Source organism: Ammospiza nelsoni, chromosome 21 (genome assembly GCF_027579445.1).
Source record: "Ammospiza nelsoni isolate bAmmNel1 chromosome 21, bAmmNel1.pri, whole genome shotgun sequence".
Taxonomy (NCBI): domain Eukaryota; kingdom Metazoa; phylum Chordata; class Aves; order Passeriformes; family Passerellidae; genus Ammospiza; species Ammospiza nelsoni.
Window position 1 is genome coordinate 10,142,330 of NC_080653.1, and position 20,098 is coordinate 10,162,427.

General features: G+C 44.0%; 1 protein-coding gene across 6 annotated transcripts in view; it reads left to right on the top strand.

Moving 5' to 3' along the window:
* The window catches only part of USP32 (ubiquitin specific peptidase 32), a 63,206-nt gene extending 52,943 nt beyond the window's left edge, over positions 1-10,263 (top strand). For 4 of the 6 annotated variants that reach the window (XM_059486858.1, XM_059486859.1, XM_059486863.1 and 1 more), the window contains exons 23-34: positions 335-509; positions 1,113-1,264; positions 1,809-1,965; positions 2,162-2,364; positions 2,664-2,848; positions 3,202-3,288; positions 4,202-4,322; positions 4,993-5,184; positions 5,740-6,031; positions 6,444-6,853; positions 7,116-7,208; positions 7,874-10,263. In XM_059486858.1, the coding sequence (XP_059342841.1) occupies positions 335-509; positions 1,113-1,264; positions 1,809-1,965; positions 2,162-2,364; positions 2,664-2,848; positions 3,202-3,288; positions 4,202-4,322; positions 4,993-5,184; positions 5,740-6,031; positions 6,444-6,853; positions 7,116-7,208; positions 7,874-8,047 (2,241 nt within the window). In that variant the 3' untranslated portion in view covers positions 8,048-10,263. The remainder of the gene's footprint in view (positions 1-334; positions 510-1,112; positions 1,265-1,808; positions 1,966-2,161; positions 2,365-2,663; positions 2,849-3,201; positions 3,289-4,201; positions 4,323-4,992; positions 5,185-5,739; positions 6,032-6,443; positions 6,854-7,115; positions 7,209-7,873) is intronic. The other 2 variants (XM_059486860.1, XM_059486861.1) reach the window with 1 other exon arrangement.
* Positions 10,264-20,098: the final 9,835 nt, after the last annotated feature.

Consider the following 20,098-nt stretch of genomic DNA (forward strand, 5'->3'; position numbering starts at 1 on the left):
TACTGAGATAATTTCACTTTTGAGCTGAAAATTAATTTTAATTGTTGTAATAAAATTATGAAGATGATACTTGACAACAATTTTGAACAACTCAAAATTAGGGAGTATCAAAATATTTCAAGATGCCTGATGATCTCCTCAGAAATTTTAAATTGTGTCATACCTTGATTATTGTGTTGAGAACTTTACTTGTTCTGTAACTAAATTTATTAGAAATTAGGAAGTAACTTTTGTGGAAATACTTTGACTCCCATAGGCCAATGAAACTTTGGAGACCAATGAAGTAGTGTCCAGTTTCTAACTTGGTATTCTATTTTTTTATGCTTCATTTCAGGCCTGGGAAAACCATCTGAGAAGAAACAGATCCATTGTTGTAGATTTATTTCATGGGCAGCTGAAGTCACAAGTGAAATGTAAAACTTGTGGGCATATAAGTGTTAGGTTTGACCCTTTTAATTTTTTATCCTTGCCTTTGCCAATGGACAGCTACATGCACCTAGAAATTACAGGTGAGTGCTGTAAATGTGCCATTCCTCAGATAAAATCTGTATCTGTGGAACAGCTATAAAACATCAAATTTTGTTTGTGTTACTACTTATTTACAATAATACAGTAATTTTAATATAAAAGTGCAAGAATTTTCATTGGAACACAGTTAAAACAAGATAAAACCTTTAGAAACAGAAAAGGATGGTGCATTTTTAGTCTTGGTTGAAGGATTTAATATAAAATCTTTTTTAAATGGGAATTTTGAGAACTTCCCTCTCTTGTGGAGGTTGTCCTAAATCTGTCCAGAGGAAAAACAGGGGCTGGACAGTATGGGTCATGAACTGTGCTCTGAAGGAGCTGTGGATTGCTGGAAAAGGGGCAAAAGGAAAGATGGTAAAACAGTGAAACAAATTTTGAAACAATTTTTTACTGCCTATGCAGCAAGAGACTTTCTGACATTGTGACATTGCCTGCAGACCTTAAAAATTGACTGGGAAAATGAAATAAATCATCTGTTCAAGTTAGGGAAAAAATATTTTCCAATAAGTGGAGAGCTGTAATGTATTATTGTCATTAAAACCTGCCTGGGCTGCTGACCAGGGTGTTTCTTTTCCCCTTTAAAGTAATTAAATTAGATGGTACCACTCCTGTTCGATATGGGCTGAGACTGAACATGGATGAGAAGTACACAGGCTTGAAAAAGCAGCTGAGTGAACTCTGTGGCCTCAAACCAGAGCAGATTCTGCTTGCAGAGGTGCACAGCTCCAATATAAAGGTAAAAAAGAAGAAAAGGTTCATTATTGCTGCAACTCTCTTTGGGTGTTTTTTTTTTCCTTCTTTGTTATTTTTAACATTTAAACTTTACTTACAAGAGCTGTGAAATAATTTAACTAAAAGTATGGTAAAAAATCAGCTTAGTTATGTCTCTAGATGAACTTTTATTTCATTCTTAAACAGTAATTTACCTTGCTGTAAATAGATTAAATTGATTGCTAATGATATTTTTAGGGGGAAAAAATCATCTTGAGGTGATAAATCTCAAGTTAAGGTGCTGTGATGAATCTAAACACTGTCAAGACATCAGGACCATAAGTAATGACTGGCTTACAGTGTGTGGGGTTATTTCCAGGGGGATTTTTTTGCTGTAGATTAAAAGTGCTTGAAATGAGGTGCTGTGGGTGTGATTAGAGAGCACTGATAGCTCCTGCAGAGGGCCTGGGCTCCTTTATTCTCCTGGAAAGGTGTAAGGAGGCAGATGGGAGGGAGGGAGGAGCTGACAAACGCAGCTTGCAGAAGAACAGAACACATTCTGGTCCCAGATGAAGGTGTCCAAGTGCCTGAGCAGCTTTCCCTCTCTCCTGAAGAACTTCCCCCAGGACAACCAGAAGGTCCGTCTGTCCGTCAGCGGCTTCCTGTGTGCGTTTGAGATCCCCATCCCAGGCTCCCCCACCTCAGCGTCCAGCCCTGTGCAGACAGGTGAGACCAAACTCTGCTTTTCCTCTCCTTTGAGCTGCACTCTGTGGAGAAGCTCAGCACCAAAGTTTCTCATTAAGTGAGGATTACAGAAAGGAACGTGCGGGTTGTGCTCGGTGTCCACACGGAACGGAAGGGATGAAAACCCTGCTCAGCCGTGGCTGCTGTGATCATTGATAATTGATTTGTCTGCCTGCAGAGACCTCCACTGGGCCATCAGCCAACGGAGCCCCCACCATCCTGATGAACGGGGACATCCCCAAGCCAAGCCTCATTCCCAACGGGATGCCAAACACTGTGGTGCCATGTGGGACGGAGCGCAGCTGGACCCTCAATGGCCACGTGCCCTCGCTGTGTGACAGCCCCTGCACAGGCTACATCATTGCAGTGCACAGGAAAATGGTCAGTGCCCTTGCACACTTGGCAAGAAATTTGGAAAAAGCAGATTTTTTTTTTCATGTCCACACAACAATTACACACATTTATGTGAGATGTGGCCAGATAACCCCATCGTCATGTCATAAAATAGAAACGTTTTTCAATACAGTATTTAATATTGGAATTAAGAGTACTTTTAATACAATTGTTGACTAATTTTAATTGCCAAGGTCTGAAATAAGTCACAAGGCCAGCAATCCAGGTGATTATTGCACTGTGAGTTAATGCACCTTCACATCTGACTCCTCCTTTTGCTCCCACAGATGAGGACAGAGCTGTATTTTCTCTCATCCCAGAAGAACAGGCCCAGTCTCTTTGGGATGCCCCTGATTGTTCCCTGCACAGTTCACACCCGGAAAAGGGACCTCTATGATGCTGTGTGGATCCAGGTTTCCAGGCTGGCCAGCCCCCTCCCTCCTCAGGAAGCCAGTAACCATGCACAGGACTGGTGAGTTGGGCACCTCAGCCTTGCATCTGAGTTACACTGCAGTGCCTTACACTTGCTTGCAAGATTGAAAATTGTGTTCATTTGGTTTCTCACAATAATGGCAGTAATTAAAATTAAATTCTTTTTAGTACAGTTAAATGTAGCTGCACTTAAATGTTGGCTGTGTTCTTATCCAGTGATTGATAATTATTTATATCTGATGAATTTAAGCCATGGAAAGGCAGCTTTTAATAGTAAATTGTAACCAAAATTATAATTTTGAGGGTTTTCTTTAAGTAATCATAACAAGGCCAGTGAAGGGAGGTAATTGCAGTGAGTGCTGCTGTTTGATGTTGTGTTCTCCTCTGTTGCAGTGATGACAGCATGGGGTATCAGTACCCCTTCACCCTCAGGGTAGTTCAGAAGGATGGAAATTCTTGTGCTTGGTGTCCATGGTACAGGTAAATTGTCCTTTTTTCCATTTACAGCAGGGAATCACTCCAGCAGAAAGGTAATTTATGGTAATGGGGCTGTGGTACATTTCAGACTTCAGAGGTAATATCAAACAATAAGAATCTGGAATGTAATTTCACCAGAGCTCTCTCCAGGCAGGCTTGCTCTGCAGCACAGCTTTTATGACTTGCAGAGCTGAAAGTTCTGCTGCCACAGAAACTTTAAATTAGGAGACAGAAATGAGATTATCCAGAGCCTGTTAACCCCTTACAATATTCTGTGTCTGTGTGCAGCCTTGGGTGTCCACAGACCTGCATGGTTTGGGGGGATTCACACAAACCCAAATTTTATATGTAATTCATCTGCCCCTGTGGGTTCCTTGCCATTTGAAGGGTAAGATCTAAAATGAGCAATGGGAAACTCACCCTGGAAGGATGCTTGGAATTTCCCATAAACAAAGACTTGCTAATGAAAATTCCAGACCTTTGCTGGAAGGCATTCAGGCCACAAACTAATTTTTTAAAAAGTGTTTTATAGCTCTTAGAATTATTTATCATGGTGAAAATGACTTGTGGAGACAGAGCAGTGGAGTTTTTGGGGTTGTAGTTGGGTTTGGTCAGCACTGGGTCATAATGGAATGGACCTTAAAGATCATCCCATGCCAACCCCTCCATGGGCAGGGACACCTTCCAGTGGATCATGTGCAGGCAGATGGTGGAGCTCACCCAGCTGCTTCCCTTTCTCACTCTGGTAAAGTTTTGCATTAAAAACACAAATAACCCTGAGCATTGCTGCATAAAAATGTCTCACACTGAAGGTGAGGCCTGGAGCTTGGAGGGTGCAGAGGAGCCAAAACAGGAGCAGAACTGAAATGTAGAAATGATTGGAGCCTGCACTGACCACAGCCAATTTGTGCCCCAGGTTCTGCCGTGGCTGCAGGATTGAGTGCTCAGAGGACAGGGCCTGTGTGGGCAATGCCTACATTGCTGTGGACTGGGACCCCACCGCGCTGCACCTGCGCTACCAGACCTCGCAGGAACGGGTAAGTGCCAGCAGGAACCTTTGTTCTCTGCTAGCACCTGAACACCCCCCCTGCAGCCCTTTGGGTTCTGTGATGCTGCTTTTGTCCCTTCCTGTCAAACCAAAGGCAGCAATCATGGGACAGCATATTCTGGATAAATCAATGTCTTGATGTTAGGCCTCTTATGTGCTCTAATGGTGTGGAAGGGAAGCTTTTAAAGAACCACAGCAGTGCATTTGCTGTCTGTCGTGAGTTGCTTTTAAGCTAGTCAAGATATATAATAATATATAACATAATACATTACAAAATATTTTAATTTGGCAAACTTTCTGTAACTATAAACAGTTATGCATGTGAGCAAACCTATTTCCTCATTAAGCAAACAAAACTCCTCTGAAGGTGAGCCTGTAGCTGGGTGAATCTGGAATAACTGTTCCAGTTTGTGAGTTTTATCTATAAAGTTGTGCTTTATGGATAATTTATAAGCAGAGCCCAAGTATAAGAACAGTGAATTATTTTTATCTGCCTCTTCATAGCTGAAATGAAATTCCTGCTAAAACTTAACCACATCTCATTTTTATCTTTAATTCTGAACAACCCAGTGAAGTTATTTGTGATACTGTGAGGAGAGCCCTCCTCTGAGCAGTGTGTGTTACATTTCCAAGTCAGAGAGAGTTTTCTCTCCCTTCAGATTGTGGAAGAACATGAAAGTGTTGAGCAAAGCCGCCGAGCCCAGGCAGAGCCCATCAACCTGGACAGCTGCCTGAGAGCCTTCACCAGCGAGGAGGAGCTGGGGGAGGATGAGATGTACTACTGCTCCAAGTGCAAGACCCACTGTCTGGCCACCAAGAAACTGGATCTCTGGAGACTTCCCCCTATTTTGGTAGGATCTTGTGTCATTTTCCTCCTCAGCAGCAAACCCAAAGCACGTTGTCCCCAAATCTGCCAAGTCGCCTTGCTGTGAATAAGATGATTTGCTTTGTTCACACTCTGAGGTGGGGCACTGACTGAGTTTGCAGGCAAATAAAGCAAACCTCAAATCCTTCAGAATGTTTTTAGCTGCTGCCTTGCAGGAAATGGTGGTGGTTTGTGTTCAGTGTCAGCTGCTCTGACACAGCTCATGCTCAGATGGTGACAAGATCTCCTCTCTGGTTGTGGGACACCTGCAGTTCTTATTTTTCACATTTGGTAGCTTATTCAAAACAGACAGTGCTGATCACTGAATTGAAGCAACCTTTGCCATCATTTCCACATGAAAATATTAGTTTCATATTTTACCAGCTCAATCCCAAAATCCACACTGTCACACAGAGCATGATTTTTACTAGCTTAGATAAAATGTGTATGTTTTGGGAAAAACTCTCTTTGAACAATAAAATTACTCACTGGGGTGTCATTGCCCCCCTTTAATAATTTTCTCTACCATGTTTCCCCTTAGATCATCCACCTGAAAAGATTTCAGTTCGTTAACGGCCGCTGGATAAAATCCCAGAAAATTGTTAAATTTCCCAGAGAAAACTTTGACCCAAGTGCCTTTTTGGTACAAAGGGATCCGAGTCATTTCCAAAGGAAGCAGCTCACCCTGCAGGTTGAGAGCCTTCCTGAAGCACGGCCTGGCCAGGGGGACAGCAGGAGAGCAGATGTGCAGAGCACTGGCACAGCAGGAGAAGGGGACACACTGAACAGGAGTCCATCCTCCCTAAACACTTCTGTCCTCAATAACGTCAAAGGTAGGGAATGACTGGGGAAAATTCCACTCTGTGCTGGTGTTTGGAAGGGAAAAATGTTATGTACAAAATGTTAATGTTTGGGGGTTTTTTTGCCAAAGCACTACACTTGGAAATGGTCCTTAGTGAAGCTTTAGCATAAAAAATGAAAAAAAATTTAAGAAGTTGCTCAGTGACAACAGATATTGGTACTTGTGTAAATGGGCTGGAATTAGTGAGGCATGTGCTTCTGCATAAAATAATATAATTGCAGTTTTTAGGTGTGCACAAAGATGGGGTTTTATTTCTATATATTACTCATGAGCTGCAGGGAAATAGCGGGGTTAAATGTTTGGTTGTTCAAAAAAATAACTTTAAAAAGAAATCTAAACTGTGTTTGTACTCATCTTAGTCATCTCTGTGCTTTCTGTCCCAGCATCTCCATCCTTGGGGAGGAAAAGTGGAGCCAGCTGCCCCTCAAGTAAAAACAGCAGCCCCAACAGCAGCCCAAGGACTTTGGGGAGAGGCAAAGGGCGCCTGCGGCTGCCCCAGCTGGGGAAAAACAAACTGTCCAGCAGCAAGGAAAACCTGGCTGCTAGCAGGGAGAACGGTGCTGAGCACGAGCAGGGGGATGGCCTGACTAAAGGGCAGGCCCTGGGGGGCAGCCAGAGCGAGCTGTACCCCGGGCAGGACAGCGAGGGGGCTCTGGCCAACGGGTACCTGTGGGAGCAGAGCTCGCTCAGCAACGGGCAGGGCGACAACCACAGCGAGGACGACACCGCCGACGACCAAAGAGACAGAGACGACGTCTGGGTCAACCCCATCTACAACCTATATGCAATCTCGGTAGGTGCTGCTCCTCCTTGGCACGCTGCTCTGACCAAATGCCTGCCTTGGGTTTGTGCCAGCACACTGTAGGGAAGGAGGGCGAAAGCGCCGTAAAGTTGATGTAAAACTGGGGATGAATTATGTGTCTGCTAATTTGCATGTGTGTCAAAAGTTAGTCAGCTCCAGCTGATATCATGATGGCTCATTCACAGATAATGAACTTGGGAATTATTTACTGGATGTTTGATCCAGGATTTCTTTTCTTCTTCCTTTTCCTCAGTGCCATTCAGGAATTATGGGAGGGGGTCATTACGTCACTTATGCCAAAAACCCGAACAACAAATGGTACTGCTACAATGACAGCAGCTGCAAGGTAAAGCACTTCTTTTCCTCATTATTTCACATCATTATTCTAATTATTTCAAATAATTTTTGCCTTCATTAACCAGAGCTGAATAAATTTAGAATCGGAAATTCTAGCTAAAGAAATTTTAGAATCACAGAATGGTTTGGATTGGAAGGAACCTTAAAGTTCATCCCATTCCACTCCTCTGCTATGGGCAAGGACACCTTCCACTAACTCAAACATTTGTGGAGAGCTGCTGTTTGAAATCAGGAGCATCTCCAAAGCTGCACCAGATAAATATTAAAATTATTAGCTGAAATTGTACGTGAGGTTTTTTCCCAAGGTAACATCTGTTCATCAGCTGCTCCCACAGTTAAGGGAAGATGCTTGTTTTGTACAAAGATGTAAAAATGACTAAGAATGGAAAGCCAGGAATACATTTCCATGATGGCAGCAGTTTGTATTCAGTTGGTGAATAACTCAGCTCTGACACTTCTAAGTATTTGCATTCATCACCATAAAATTGTCAGAGTTCCCAAGTAATTCATGGAGCGAGATAACAAAGAGGGGAGACAGAACATGGGATTCCTTCTGTTGCACCCAGTTAAAAACACCCTTTTTGGGGCAGCAGTGTGTGTCTGAAGTGCAGCAGCTGTCCCATGGGGTTTTTGTGGGTGTTTTCCCTGTGTCAGGAGTTGCACCCGGACGAGATCGACACGGACTCTGCCTACATTCTGTTCTACGAGCAGCAGGGGGTGGACTATGCCCAGTTCCTGCCCAAGATCGATGGCAAGAAGATGGCAGACACGAGCAGCATGGACGAGGACTTCGAGTCCGACTACAAGAAGTACTGTGTGCTGCAGTGAGCCTGAGCTCCTGGGCTGGGCTGGGCTGGGGGAGAAACCCTGGGATGTGCCCCTGGGGAGGCCCTGACTGAGCCAGAGAGCAGCTTGTGGTTGTCATCGTCCCCTGTGAGCTGAAAGCACAAAAAGAGCCCCTGGTTAAGCAGTTAATATCCAGTAGTATTGTTTTGTTCTGTTTTCTCACTACATGCTCGAAACGTTTCTGATGTTGGACATCTGAGACTGCCACTGGCCTTTAAATCCAATGGTTTGAGAAAAGCCAACTAGGACCAAATAAGAGCTAAATTAAACATCCAAATAAGAGCTAAACAGAGTAGTGTAGAGTTTACCAACTGTTCTAACACCCCCCGAGGCTCTGGTTAGGTTTAAGGTAATGGGGAAAAACAATTTCTAGTGTTGTCTTTGGACAACATGATATTGCTACCTCCTTTTTCCTGCAGTTTTATTGCATTTTATTGGCAAAACGGGGAAGGCAAGAGAAGGAAAAGTGCACAAATGGAAACAAATTATTGCCATGGGGAAGAGAAGTTTCCAGTTTTGCCACCACTAATGTGTGTCAGTTGCTTTCTTTCTGTATGTTGGGAGCACAACCAAATCATCATTTGAGAGGAGATTAATTTCTACACTTGAATGGTTTTATTATACTTGTGTTTTCTCCACGTGTTGGCTGTGCAGATCAACATGTTTCAGGAATGGCTTTTCTGCCTGAAGAGTGCTGGCTCAAACTTTTTTGAGCTGCCTCAAGAAGAAACTTCAGGTTGGAGAGAGTAGTTGTGATTACACTCACGGTGTCTTAAAATGTGCACATTGCACAGAACGTTCCCAGCTTTTGGAAGGAGAGTTGCTTGAGCTTATGTTTCATGACTGGTGTTGCTTTTGAAATTTGCACTTTTGAAAATGCATCTGATTCAATTGAAAGCCACGTTTGTTTGGTTTTGTTGTTGTTGTTGTAAGGGCTCTGGAGTGAATGGCTGTGAGTATCCACTGTGTATTTCCAAGGAAGAAGCTGTGGCTGTCAGGTAGCTGTCGTAGCATTCATGGATGGAGGTTTTTTTTTTATTCGTTTCCTAACTCAGTTTCTTGTTTTCAAAAAATTTGATTGCCTTTTGAAATTATCTTCTTTTTGTTTGTTTGTTACACCAGGTTATGCAAATACTTGCAATTAAACCAGACTTGCTTTCCATGCCCTTGCAACATGCTCTGTAATTCAAGGGGCTTCTTGCATGAAGGGAAGTGTGACTGAGTCTTAGCAGAGACTGGAAAAAAAGAGAATTGGTTTTTTTGGAGCAGGAATTTCTTTAAACATTTTCAGTGTTAAATTGTTTGCATATCTGAATGAAGATAAAATTTTCACTCTTTTGGCCTTTTGTTCTTCAGCTGAGCTTGAGCAGCTTATTAATTTTGTCATGCATCATCTTCCCAGTTCTCTAGATTTTTGTACCTTCACTAACAAAACTGTTACTCACATGGTTCTCTGCCATTAATGTTTGGATTCATTTTGGGGTGTTTGACAAGAATGCCAAACCTTCAGCAGTTTATCATTTCCAGGAGGATCTGGGGTTTATCCATGGAGGAAATGCTATCAGCTGGTGTGGCTGTCTGCTCAGGCAGAGCCCTGCCAGCCCGTGGAGGTTGTGCCTCTTTGGGGACAGCAGATCTGTTCCAAAATGAGTCTTGTCTTACCTGTCAGGTGTTGCTCCTTATCCTCTATGGTCTTTTATCTTTAAAGTGGTCTGAACATTGAGCCTAAAGAGAAGCAGACATGACTAGTGAATTTCTAGGTTAGAAGCTTTTTCAACACCCACTTGTCTACTCCTCCCTCCGCAAACTCCATGAAAAGTGAAAGATTTTCAACTGATTTACTTTAAAATGTTTTATTTAAGCAGGTAGCACAATCTACTAATGTTATTTGATCTTCTGTGTTTGTTACATTGGTTGTAATTAATTTTTTAAATTAAATTAATTCAAGAATTAGTAGTAAATTTATTAAGTTAACTATTAACTACATTCACTTTGTAAATTATTGTATAAAACTTATTGACAATGCACTGACTTTAGAAAGATGTTAATGTACATAAATGCCTTGTAAATAAAATAGTGTTGATGTACTGGAATATGAGCTGTATTAAAACAAAGGTATTGGTAATTGTATATGGAGTGAACCTGTTTATCTGTAACTATATTATTCAAACAAATTAAATACTGTGGATGCAGATGAAGTGTCACTTCTTGTCAGATAATTTTTAATAACTGTTTTCCTGCTTTGAAGTGTCTGTGCTGCTTCTATGAAGCTTAAATGCCTTTGTCAATCCAAAAGCTGAAGCACGGGCAGGCATCCAGCAATTCTTTACAGCTTCTTCATTGTTTATGAAAGGTAAGTTGGGTATTTTGTTGATGATAATAACACTTATTACTTGAAAACAATCCATGTCAGCAGTGAAGTGATCCCTCAGGTACAGGAAGGCTTTGCTCTGTCTTCGGACAGGATCTGCAGGTACCTGACGTGCAGTCCTGGTGCCTGAGGTGTCCCTGGGCAGGCAGGGGTGGGAGAGCCCTGCTGCCCTCCCAGCCCTGCTGCACTCACTTTTCCCCTAGCAGGAAGTGGCTCTGGTTGAGCTGGCAACCAGACCAAAGTCTGCACAGGGCTGATGTCAGGAGCACGCATCACCTGCCTTCTTTAGCTGGAAATGAACCATTGTTCTTTTTTTACAGCCCCTGAAGATGCTCAGTGGGTATTTACCCAAGGATTAGCGTGCAGCAGCATCCCCAGAGCATGTCTGGAAGTGAAGCCATCTGTGGCTGGGATGGGAGGTTGGTGCAGCACTGGGTGGTGGCACTTTCCTGGTGATAACTCTCAGAGCACTGGTCATTCTTGGTCATTCTTACCGGGTGTGGTCACCTCATGGCTCCACTGGGGTCACTTGGGCATTTTCAAGGTTGAAAATTTCATTTCAGTATAAAGAAGTTCCTGTCATGGATTTCCCTCTGTTACTTTGAAGTATTGAAAGGGGAATTTAAAAGGATGAAACACCCTAATTACTAAGGATGTTGATACATGCTGCTGTCAGTGGTAAAGTTTTATTGATTTAGTGCAGCAGGGGACATTGGAGAGATGAAGGTGTCACATCCCTGCCCAAGCTGCAGCCATGTGCTGCTGCTGAATCCCTCTGATTCCCAGATCAGAACTGTGCAGGTGTTGCAGGAGGGCTTAGAACTGAGCAGGGGGGAATGGGCTCTGCTGTGGTTTCCCTGCTCCCTTTGTGTGTGGGCAGTGCTGGAAGCACCTGTCCTGCTTTTGGGCTGGGTCAGCCAAACTTCTGCAAACCTGGGGGGGCTTTTGGTGCTTCTGCTGGGAGGGAGGGGAAGGGACAGCAGGGACAGCACCTCTTGTGCCAAACCCTCTGATTCCCCCAGAGAGAGGGGAGGGATGGGAGCACCAACCCTGCAGGGCCCTGCTGACCACAGGAGTGACCACTGTCCCTTCCCTTCCCTGAACCCCAAACCCAAAGGCATTTTCCATCCTGATCCAAGTGTTGGATCCGTTCTGGAGCTGCTGTTCCAGCCCTGCTCCCTGTCCTCCCCTGGGCTGCCACAGGAGGCTCTATCCCTGCTTTTCCCTGTATCTAAACATCAAAATATCCCAGATTTATCTGTGATCATGTCCTGAGAACGTGCTGGGCTCCAGGCACAGCCTCTGGCCTGGGGCCCAGAGCATCCACGTAGATATTAATTATATTAATTATGCCTTTTGTTACCCTTTTTCCCTCAGGTCCTGTAAATTGAAGCCAGAAGTGAGTAAAATGCAGTCATCCATGCTTGCTGATTTATCGTTTCAGGAAAATAAAAACCTGTCAGGAGTTGGGGAGATTGTGCCTTTTGTTTGGGACTAGGCTCTGGCTTCCTCGATCGTGTGTAAAAGATTTCCTGTTTGTGAAAATGAAAAGCAATGTTTGATAAGGTCCCTTCAGCAAAATGAGTCACAAAGGAGAAAATAGATTAAGGATGCTTCTAGATTTGAAAGAAATTAAATTTCACTGGGAGTTGTAAGCATAGAAAACCAATAAGGAAATCTTGTGGCAAAATCCAGGTTTTATTTATATTTGGGGTCATTTCAGACACACCTGAAGACACAACCTCACCCAACTTTTATCAGTGCATTTAAAACTCGTGATGAGAGCACAGAGATGTCCCCAGGTGGGTCACAAGCTGCTTTGGGTGGTCAGAGTTCATGCACTTCCCTGCCCTGCAAAAAAAAAATAAACAGCAGCAGATGCTTCAGAGCCTTTGTCAGAGTGTTTGTGAGAGCTGGCCATGCAGGACTCTCTGTACTCTGATATTTTTTTTATCTCAGTGCTGCTGAAATTTTTTTCACCGTTAGATTTTTATTGGGTGCAAAGTCCAAATGAAGTGGCTGAGAGAGCTGTGGTGTGTGATGACTTCTTTTGGATTTTGAAAATAGTGTCTGTGAACAGCTGTGAACATTCTCAGTGTTGTTTCTCAGCTCTGTGTGAGGTTAAAATCCTCTGCTTTTCCCTGATCCTGAACAGGGGAAAGCACAGGCAGCTCCTGGGGCCCTTACCGAGGTATTACTTTGCATAGAGCTATTAAATCCCAAGTGTTTTCTGACTCTTCTCCAGCTTCCTATTCCCTCAAAGTACCTTGCAAATTACATTGTCTTTACACTGTGAATTTGAGAGGTTTTGGTCAAACTGAGGTTGAAGGAAGGAACTAAACCAACAAATAGGTGGTGGATTATATACTATGTTTGGAGTCAATGAAAAGGTTTGAGGCAACAGGTTTGGCTCAGTTTTTACATCCCACAGAAGTTTGTCCAGGAATTGCTGCATCTCTGGGTAATCTGGTTTAAATTTTGCTGAAATGTGATATAGAAAGCAGAGTTTTAGATTAAATCTCCTGTGTGTTTAGCATGTAATGAAATTGTGCCTTCACCTAACGCAGCATTTTGTTGGGGAAAATATTTATGTGTCTTATAAATAAACCTTGGTATCCCAAGGAGAAGCTGCAGGAAAGCTGGAGCGTGGGTGTTGGTTGGGAGCTGGAGAAAACAAAGGGAAGCTGCTACTGCTGCTGGGCCAGAAAAGGATCCAACACCAGCACAGGCAAATCAAAACCCTTACAAATGGTGTTTGTGCTGTGGTGTTTGGAGTAGGGAGACAATGCAAGGAACCGGGTGATTACAGAGCTCAGCCCGGACATTGTGAGGCAGATCCCTCCTCCAGGGCTCGGTGACAGGGTGACAGCTGTCCCCTGCTGCCTGGGGAGGGCACAGCACATCAAGGGCTTGTCCAGAGCAGCTGAGGCTGCCCCTGGGTCCCTGGAGGTGCCCAAAGCCAGGTTGGACAGGGCTTGGAGCAGCCTGGGATGGTGGGAGGTGTCCCTGCCATGGCAGGGGTGGCATGAGGATGTTTCATGTCCCTTCCAACCCAAACCATCCTGGCATTCCAAGAGAGAGAGGAATGGCTCAGCAATGGGGCAGGATGATCATACCCCAGTGTGATGCAGACTCAAATATTTAGGAATACCTGGCAGGGGCAGAGCCATTAAATGTGGGCTGTGATGATGTCCCTCAGTTCAGCACTGTCAGGACACAGCTGGGGCACAGCCCCAGCCCAAACCAGCCCGGGGGAACTGCAGAGATCAGGGCTGAGCTGGCTGCAGTTGGAGCTCTGGGCTCAGCAGTTCGTGCAGGGATGATTTCAACCACAGCTCAATGCTGGAGGTTTGTGCTGAGAGCCCCCAGCAAGCAGAACTGAAAGGTGGATGGATTTTTGTTCTGTGGTGCTTTCCTTCTGATATGGAATAAAAACCCCTTTAAATCAAAGCCACTCCTGTTGTACCCAAACTCTCCTTGAAGGGCAGGGAAGGATTCCACTCAGGAATTCCACCCAGGAAGGCCCTGGAGCTGCACACTGGCTGTGAGCTCGTGTTTGGGACCTTGCTTAGGAGCTAACATGTTGGAAATGTTTGCTTGCCATGTGGCTGTGCCTTTTTATCTGCAGGTTTGATTATATAAATGTTCCTGTTTAAGAGACACACGCCAGGGAATAAATCTCCGGGCCCACAGACTCTTTGAGCACAGGCAGCCCCAGCATTTAACTGGTAACAAAGAGTTGGAGTGGAAGCTTTTTGATGAAGAGTTGGCAGCATATCAGAGGAGCAGCTTGGCCACGAGATGTGAGCAAGGATGTCACACTGGGTGTTTAAACTTCTTACCTTTCCTTCCAATTCCTTCTTTTTTTTTTTTTTTTTCTTTAACTGATTATGAATGAATTATAGGAGGGATGGTGATTGTTTTCAGTGTGTATGTGTTCAGATACTGGCTCAGTTAAAAAAGACATTAACTTTGGATTTTAACATAATCCAGAGATCTGGCTGCTCTAACTGCACTTCAAGTAGTAAGAATTGAGAGTGGCCTGAAGAATGATCAGCTTTTACCACAAAATCTCTTGTTTAACTGATTTAACTGGGCCCAAACCTCTGGCTGTAATTTGAGGTTTGCTTCCATGAGAGTGGCAGGTGCTGCCACACAGCAAAAACCAAGTGGAGTGTGAGGAAGAGTAGAGTTCAAATAAACAAAATACACTAAGGAATGACTAAAGGGAGGTAAAGGGGGATAGAACACAGATGTGAATTTCCCTTCTGAGTATCCTCCCCTGCCTTTGGCTGCCGGGCTTTGATGTGGCAGAGCACAACGAGGCTCCTCCTGTACCTGAGCTCTGTGTTCCAGGCAGAGCCCAGCCAGGTTATAAATCTGTAACGTTGCACTTCACCTTTTGTGTCTTGCTTAATGACCTTTTAAAAATAAATGCAGGATGGCTGAGGGGAACTGGATCAGTGGTGGAAAAGCTGACACGTCCGCAACCTGAGCTCTGATCCCTCTGATTGCTGCAGCCCGTTAAACAAAACTTCTTTTGCTTTGTGCTTTAAAAAAAATGAAAGAGGGAAAAGGGGGACAGGGAAGGGTTTTCTTAGCTGGGTTCTCTGTCTTAAAATGCAGCTGGAAAGTGCTTTACTGGGGAAATGCTGCATGGAGTTACCTGCCTAAAGAACAAGGGTGCAGTCACCCAAATATCAAAATATATTCTATCTGCTACTTCTTTTTCATTGAAAGCTGCAGTTTTAAGGTGCTTCTGCCTCTTTGGAAGTGTCATCCTTCATTTCTCTTGCATAAAAATGACCATTTAAGATCCTCATCAGGCTCTTATTCTGTTTCCCACAGTACTAAATTTAATATGCATAGCCGTAATATGAATTAATGTCTGATAACGCTTACTCAAATCCTTGAAAATGTCAGTTATCCCTGAGGAATATCTTTCCATAAAATGTCCTCCACTTGAATGAAAGGAAAACTGCAGTTTCCCACCATTCCAGACCGGGACAATAATTTATTTTGGTGATTATTATAGTGGATATTTTTGATTCATGTGTACAATAGTAAAACTGACACTATTTTCTTTTGTTTGTGTATTTTGCTTAAAATAAAAGATTACTCCAAAGGAAGGCATTTGAGGAAGACTGCTTGCAGAGAGGAGCCAGATTTATTTTGGCTGGCTGTGCTGTCCTGTCAGCTGGACACCAACCTGCACCATTCCCAGTCCTTCAATCCCTCTCAGCTGCCTTTGGCACAATAATTTCCCTGCTGGAGCTCAGCTGACTGATATTGACAATCCTTTGCAAGCTGTACCAAAAACTTCCCAGCAATTTTACTGCTTAGGATTCCCCAAATCCTTTTGGAACACTAAAATCCCAGTGTGTTGTGGGAAGGTCCCTTGTATTACCTTTAATTTCTGCAGTTGTGCTGTGCCCTGTCTGGGATTTTATTTCTTTTAGTAGGGCCCTAATTAAATTTTTCTTTCAGAATATTGCTGTTTCCACCTAATCTTTGCATTTTCCTCCTCCTGGTTCTTCCCTGGCTGTGCGTTCCAGCCTGTGCTGCCACCCTGGTTTGCTCCTATGAGCAGCTGAGAGTCCCAGCAGTCATTGCTGGGGATTCTTTTTTAAACAAAAGGGGGAAAAGGAGTAAAGGATGGGAGAAGAGGAAATTAATGCCATGTTCTAAATCTTGCTGGTTTTCTGTAGTAAATGAACCGAACTCTGTGAGGGGGTGCTGAATCCCGGCGTCCATGAGGGAGCTCCTCCTGTGCTTTCACCTCTGTCCCAAGGCTGAATCCTTGCCGAGCTCTGCTCAGGAGCACACAGGCAGGGTTTTGGTCTGTGATAAACTTTACCTGAGGCATTTGGGAACTTTTTACCTGAGGCATTTGGAAATCGCGGCCTGGGCACTGCCCGCGGTCCCACCGGGCCTTCGCTGCCACAGCCCCGCGGCTGCCGCGGGAATTGCAGCGGATTTCAAAGGGTGATCGGAGTGTTTGTGCTTTAAGAGTTTAATGGCCTTTTTTTTTTTTTTTTTTTTTTTAGAATAAATCCATCGGGTTCCTTCACATGTGCGCTCCTATCTGTTGGATCATAAACCCCAACATCCCGTTTATGGCCTGGCACTGCCACACGAACAAAGGGACAGCAGGAACGTGGCCCAGGGGGGTGAGGTGACACCAAAGCCCTTTTGCAATGCTTGATAAGACACTGGGCTCCTGCCAATCAAAAAAAAAAAAATTGTTTAAAAATGGGGTTATAAAACCCTTGGAGGAAATGGAACCTTGGCAATCTTTCTGCTTTTTTTTTTGTGGGCTGAGCTCTCTCCACGTTGCTGGGACTGTCCCAATGCCCAAAATATCTGAGTTGTACCAAGGGTTTGGAGCCCTGGAATTCCCTAAGGAGGTGGAAATGAGAGGTGAATCCTCCCCAAAATGTCTGAGCTGTGCCAAGGGAGGTGAATCCTCCCCAAAATGTCTGAGCTGTGCCAAGGATTGGGAGCCCTGGAAGTCCCTGAGGAGGTGGAAATGAGAGGTGAATCCTCCTCTCCTCAGATGTGTTTGGCAGAAAGGGAATGTGGGGCACCATCAGTCACAGAGGGTCTCAGCTTCACAGAGAAGCTTCAGCACCTCCACAGTCGATTTTTTTGTCTTTATCCTGCTCTTTTTAAGACTTAAATTCCTTTTCCTCAGGGAGGTCACTGCTCTCTACCATGATTATTCTCACGTTCCCCAGTGGCTGCTGGGCTCCGGGACACGAGCCATTGTGTTTTACTGCCTGTAAGAAAAGCATTTTGTGTAAAGCTGAGAGCTTTGTGTACCACAAACTCCAATGACTGGAGGCTTACAAAGATACTGCACTCTTGATAGGGATTGTCTATGATTTATCTGGAGTTTAATCTCAACATCAGCAAAATGTAAAAGTTCTCTGCCTTCTTTCTCTCTCATAAATTCTTCATAACCACCCCCAATCTGCAAACTCATCCATCAAGATCTCTCAGTGCTGGGAACAAGGAGCAGCCCTGGTGGGGAGGGTAAGGGTGGTGACCTTCTAAAGGTGATTCCATTCGATGGAAACCAATATATTTTTGTGAAGCAATAAAAAGGAAGGGCAGGGAAAAGTTTAGATGGCTTGGAGTGGATTATGGGGAAACAATAATCATTAAAACAGTGCTGGATGTCTAAATTGCTTCAGAAGATATTCATAGGTAAAGGGTAATAAAATAACCCAAATTGATTACCATCTTATACCCTTTATGATATAACTTTAAATGCAAATTGCACTCAACTGCAAGAAGGGAAATAACGTGCCAAAGGCATTTCAATTAATTGCTGTAGTTAATTACACTCATAATTTTACTTGTGTGACTAATTATAATCAGCTTTTAGTGGTGTATATGGATTTATTTCTGATACTGAAAGCCCCAAACAGCAGGTTATTTTTAGGAAATGCATTTAAACCTTGTAATGAAAACTGCATGTCCTCATTCTCAGCAGTTGTCTTGAAGGAGCTGTGTCTGTTCAGGAGGAGTTTGGAGGAGATCAGGAAGGAAAAGTGTCCTGGCTGGGGTCACTGTGGCCCTGCTGTGCCTCCAGCTGGGGTTTCATTGCCTTTTCCACAGGTACACATCATCTACCAGCAAATCCTACATTTCCTTTCTTTAAAAATCCAATTTACATATGAATTTCTCCCACACAAAGCATTTTCCACAGCCACCTCAGTTCCCAGGTAATTTGTTTTTCTGTCATTGCAGTGTTTTTAAATTCCATCTCATTTTGGTGCTTTATGGAAGAAAATCACCAAGTCCACTTTTAACTCTATCAAAAAGAGCCTCCTATCTCCAGAAGTAATGATTTTTCATGGAATCATTTATAGAATAATAGAACCATTTAGGTTGGAAGAGACCTTTAAGATCATTGAGTCCAGCTGTGATTTTGGGGTGTTGCTCCTGTGCAATGGGATCCCTGTCCCTGGAGGAGAGGGTGTTGATGTTACACCTGGTATTTATGAAACTCCACATTTCTAAACTCTAAAACCAGCCCAGAAAGTTTAATAGGCTTCCCTGTATGCTTTTTATCTTCTTCTTTTTTTTTTTTTTTTTTTTTTTTTTGACTACAGGTGGATGAAGGTTTTTTTTACATGGATTTGCTGTGTGACATCTTTTTAATGGGGAGGGTGCTGGCAAGTGCTGTTTTCCCTGTGGAATCCATATCTGGCTGGGCAAAGAAGGAAAGGATGAAGGAAAAACCTTTGTCCTCCTCTCCCAGCAGTCACAGAAAACTAATTTTATCCAGACAAGTTCATTCTGAGCTGGTGTTTTGTCACAGGAGGAGCTGACTGTAAGTGGAGTTGCCAAATTCGTCAGAATTCTTTGTGGATAATGTAAATACATTTCTAGTGAGTAATGGTTTGGTTTCCTTGTCTCTCTGTGCTTCCTGAGAGAAATATTTTGCTGAAAACACATTGTATTAGGGTTTTTTTTGTGCCTGCCCCTGCTGTCACCCCCTGCCCCTCTGATGACTGGGAAGGAGCAGTGCCTTCACCTCTCACACCTCTGGAGCTGCTCTCCAACCAAGGTGCAGCCCAAACCTGGGAAAGGATTGCTTATGGATGGGTTGTACAAACCCCTGTTTGTTTTATTGGTTTTAACCCCAATTTTAATTGCCAGTGTTGTTTCATTTTCCCCGGGAGCGCAGCTTTCAGCCCCACAGCCTTCAGCTCTGGCTCCAACATATGTGAAATATATCAGTGCAGTTCTCTGCTAGCCCCAATGGACATGGGAAAATAATGTTCCTGCTGGATCCTTCCAAATGCCTCTGTTCCTCCCCCCACCCTTTCCTGTATCATGCCTTGGCTATTTGTCCTTCAGGAGTGACTGTCATTTCCTGGTGTCTTCACAATAAAAGAATTTCATGCCAAATGCAGCCGAGACAAAATTCCTGAAAACCGGCACCTCAGGCTACCTGTGGAACAGCAAATTGCTTTTCCATAACCATCCTCACAAAGCAGATCTGGTGTCCCACTCAAAGCCTTCTTGTCTTTTCCCGGGAACAGCTTTTGCTGGGGTTTTTGCTTATTCCCTGCATTATTGCTGCTCCTGTCCTTGTCCCTGGCTGCCCCAGAGCAGCACCTGGGTGCCATGGCAGAGCACAGACTGATCTCAATCCCTGTGACAGGAGCAGAGGGAGAATTTCCCTGTCCCTTTCTGCCACAGCACTGAGCCACTCAGTAAAAACACTGATCCTTGCCCAGGGAGATTTTATTCACATGGGGTTGGTGCTGAAGGGCTCTTAGAGGGACTCACCCTCTTTTCAGCAGAATTTTTTCTTCCTTGTAGTTCTGTTTTTATCTGGTTCATTGAGGCTGTGCCCTGTGATATATCATTGATTATTAGCAACACATGACAGCTGAGCCAGATGAGGGTTTATTCCAATTGGCCCTTGAAGAGCTGCCTGTGAAATGAGAATTGAGGAAATAACCTGAAGGAGAGGGATGGTGGCTCTTGCACGCCTTGGCCAGTGCAAAAGGCATTTCTCAGGTATCCCAAGGAGTGTTCCCATCTCTGCCTTTAAAGCAGGAGTTCCCTGTCCCGGGGACTGGGTGGGGTTGGCACACCTGGGCAAGGTGCCAGACCCAGGAATCTGCTGAGTGCAGAGAACT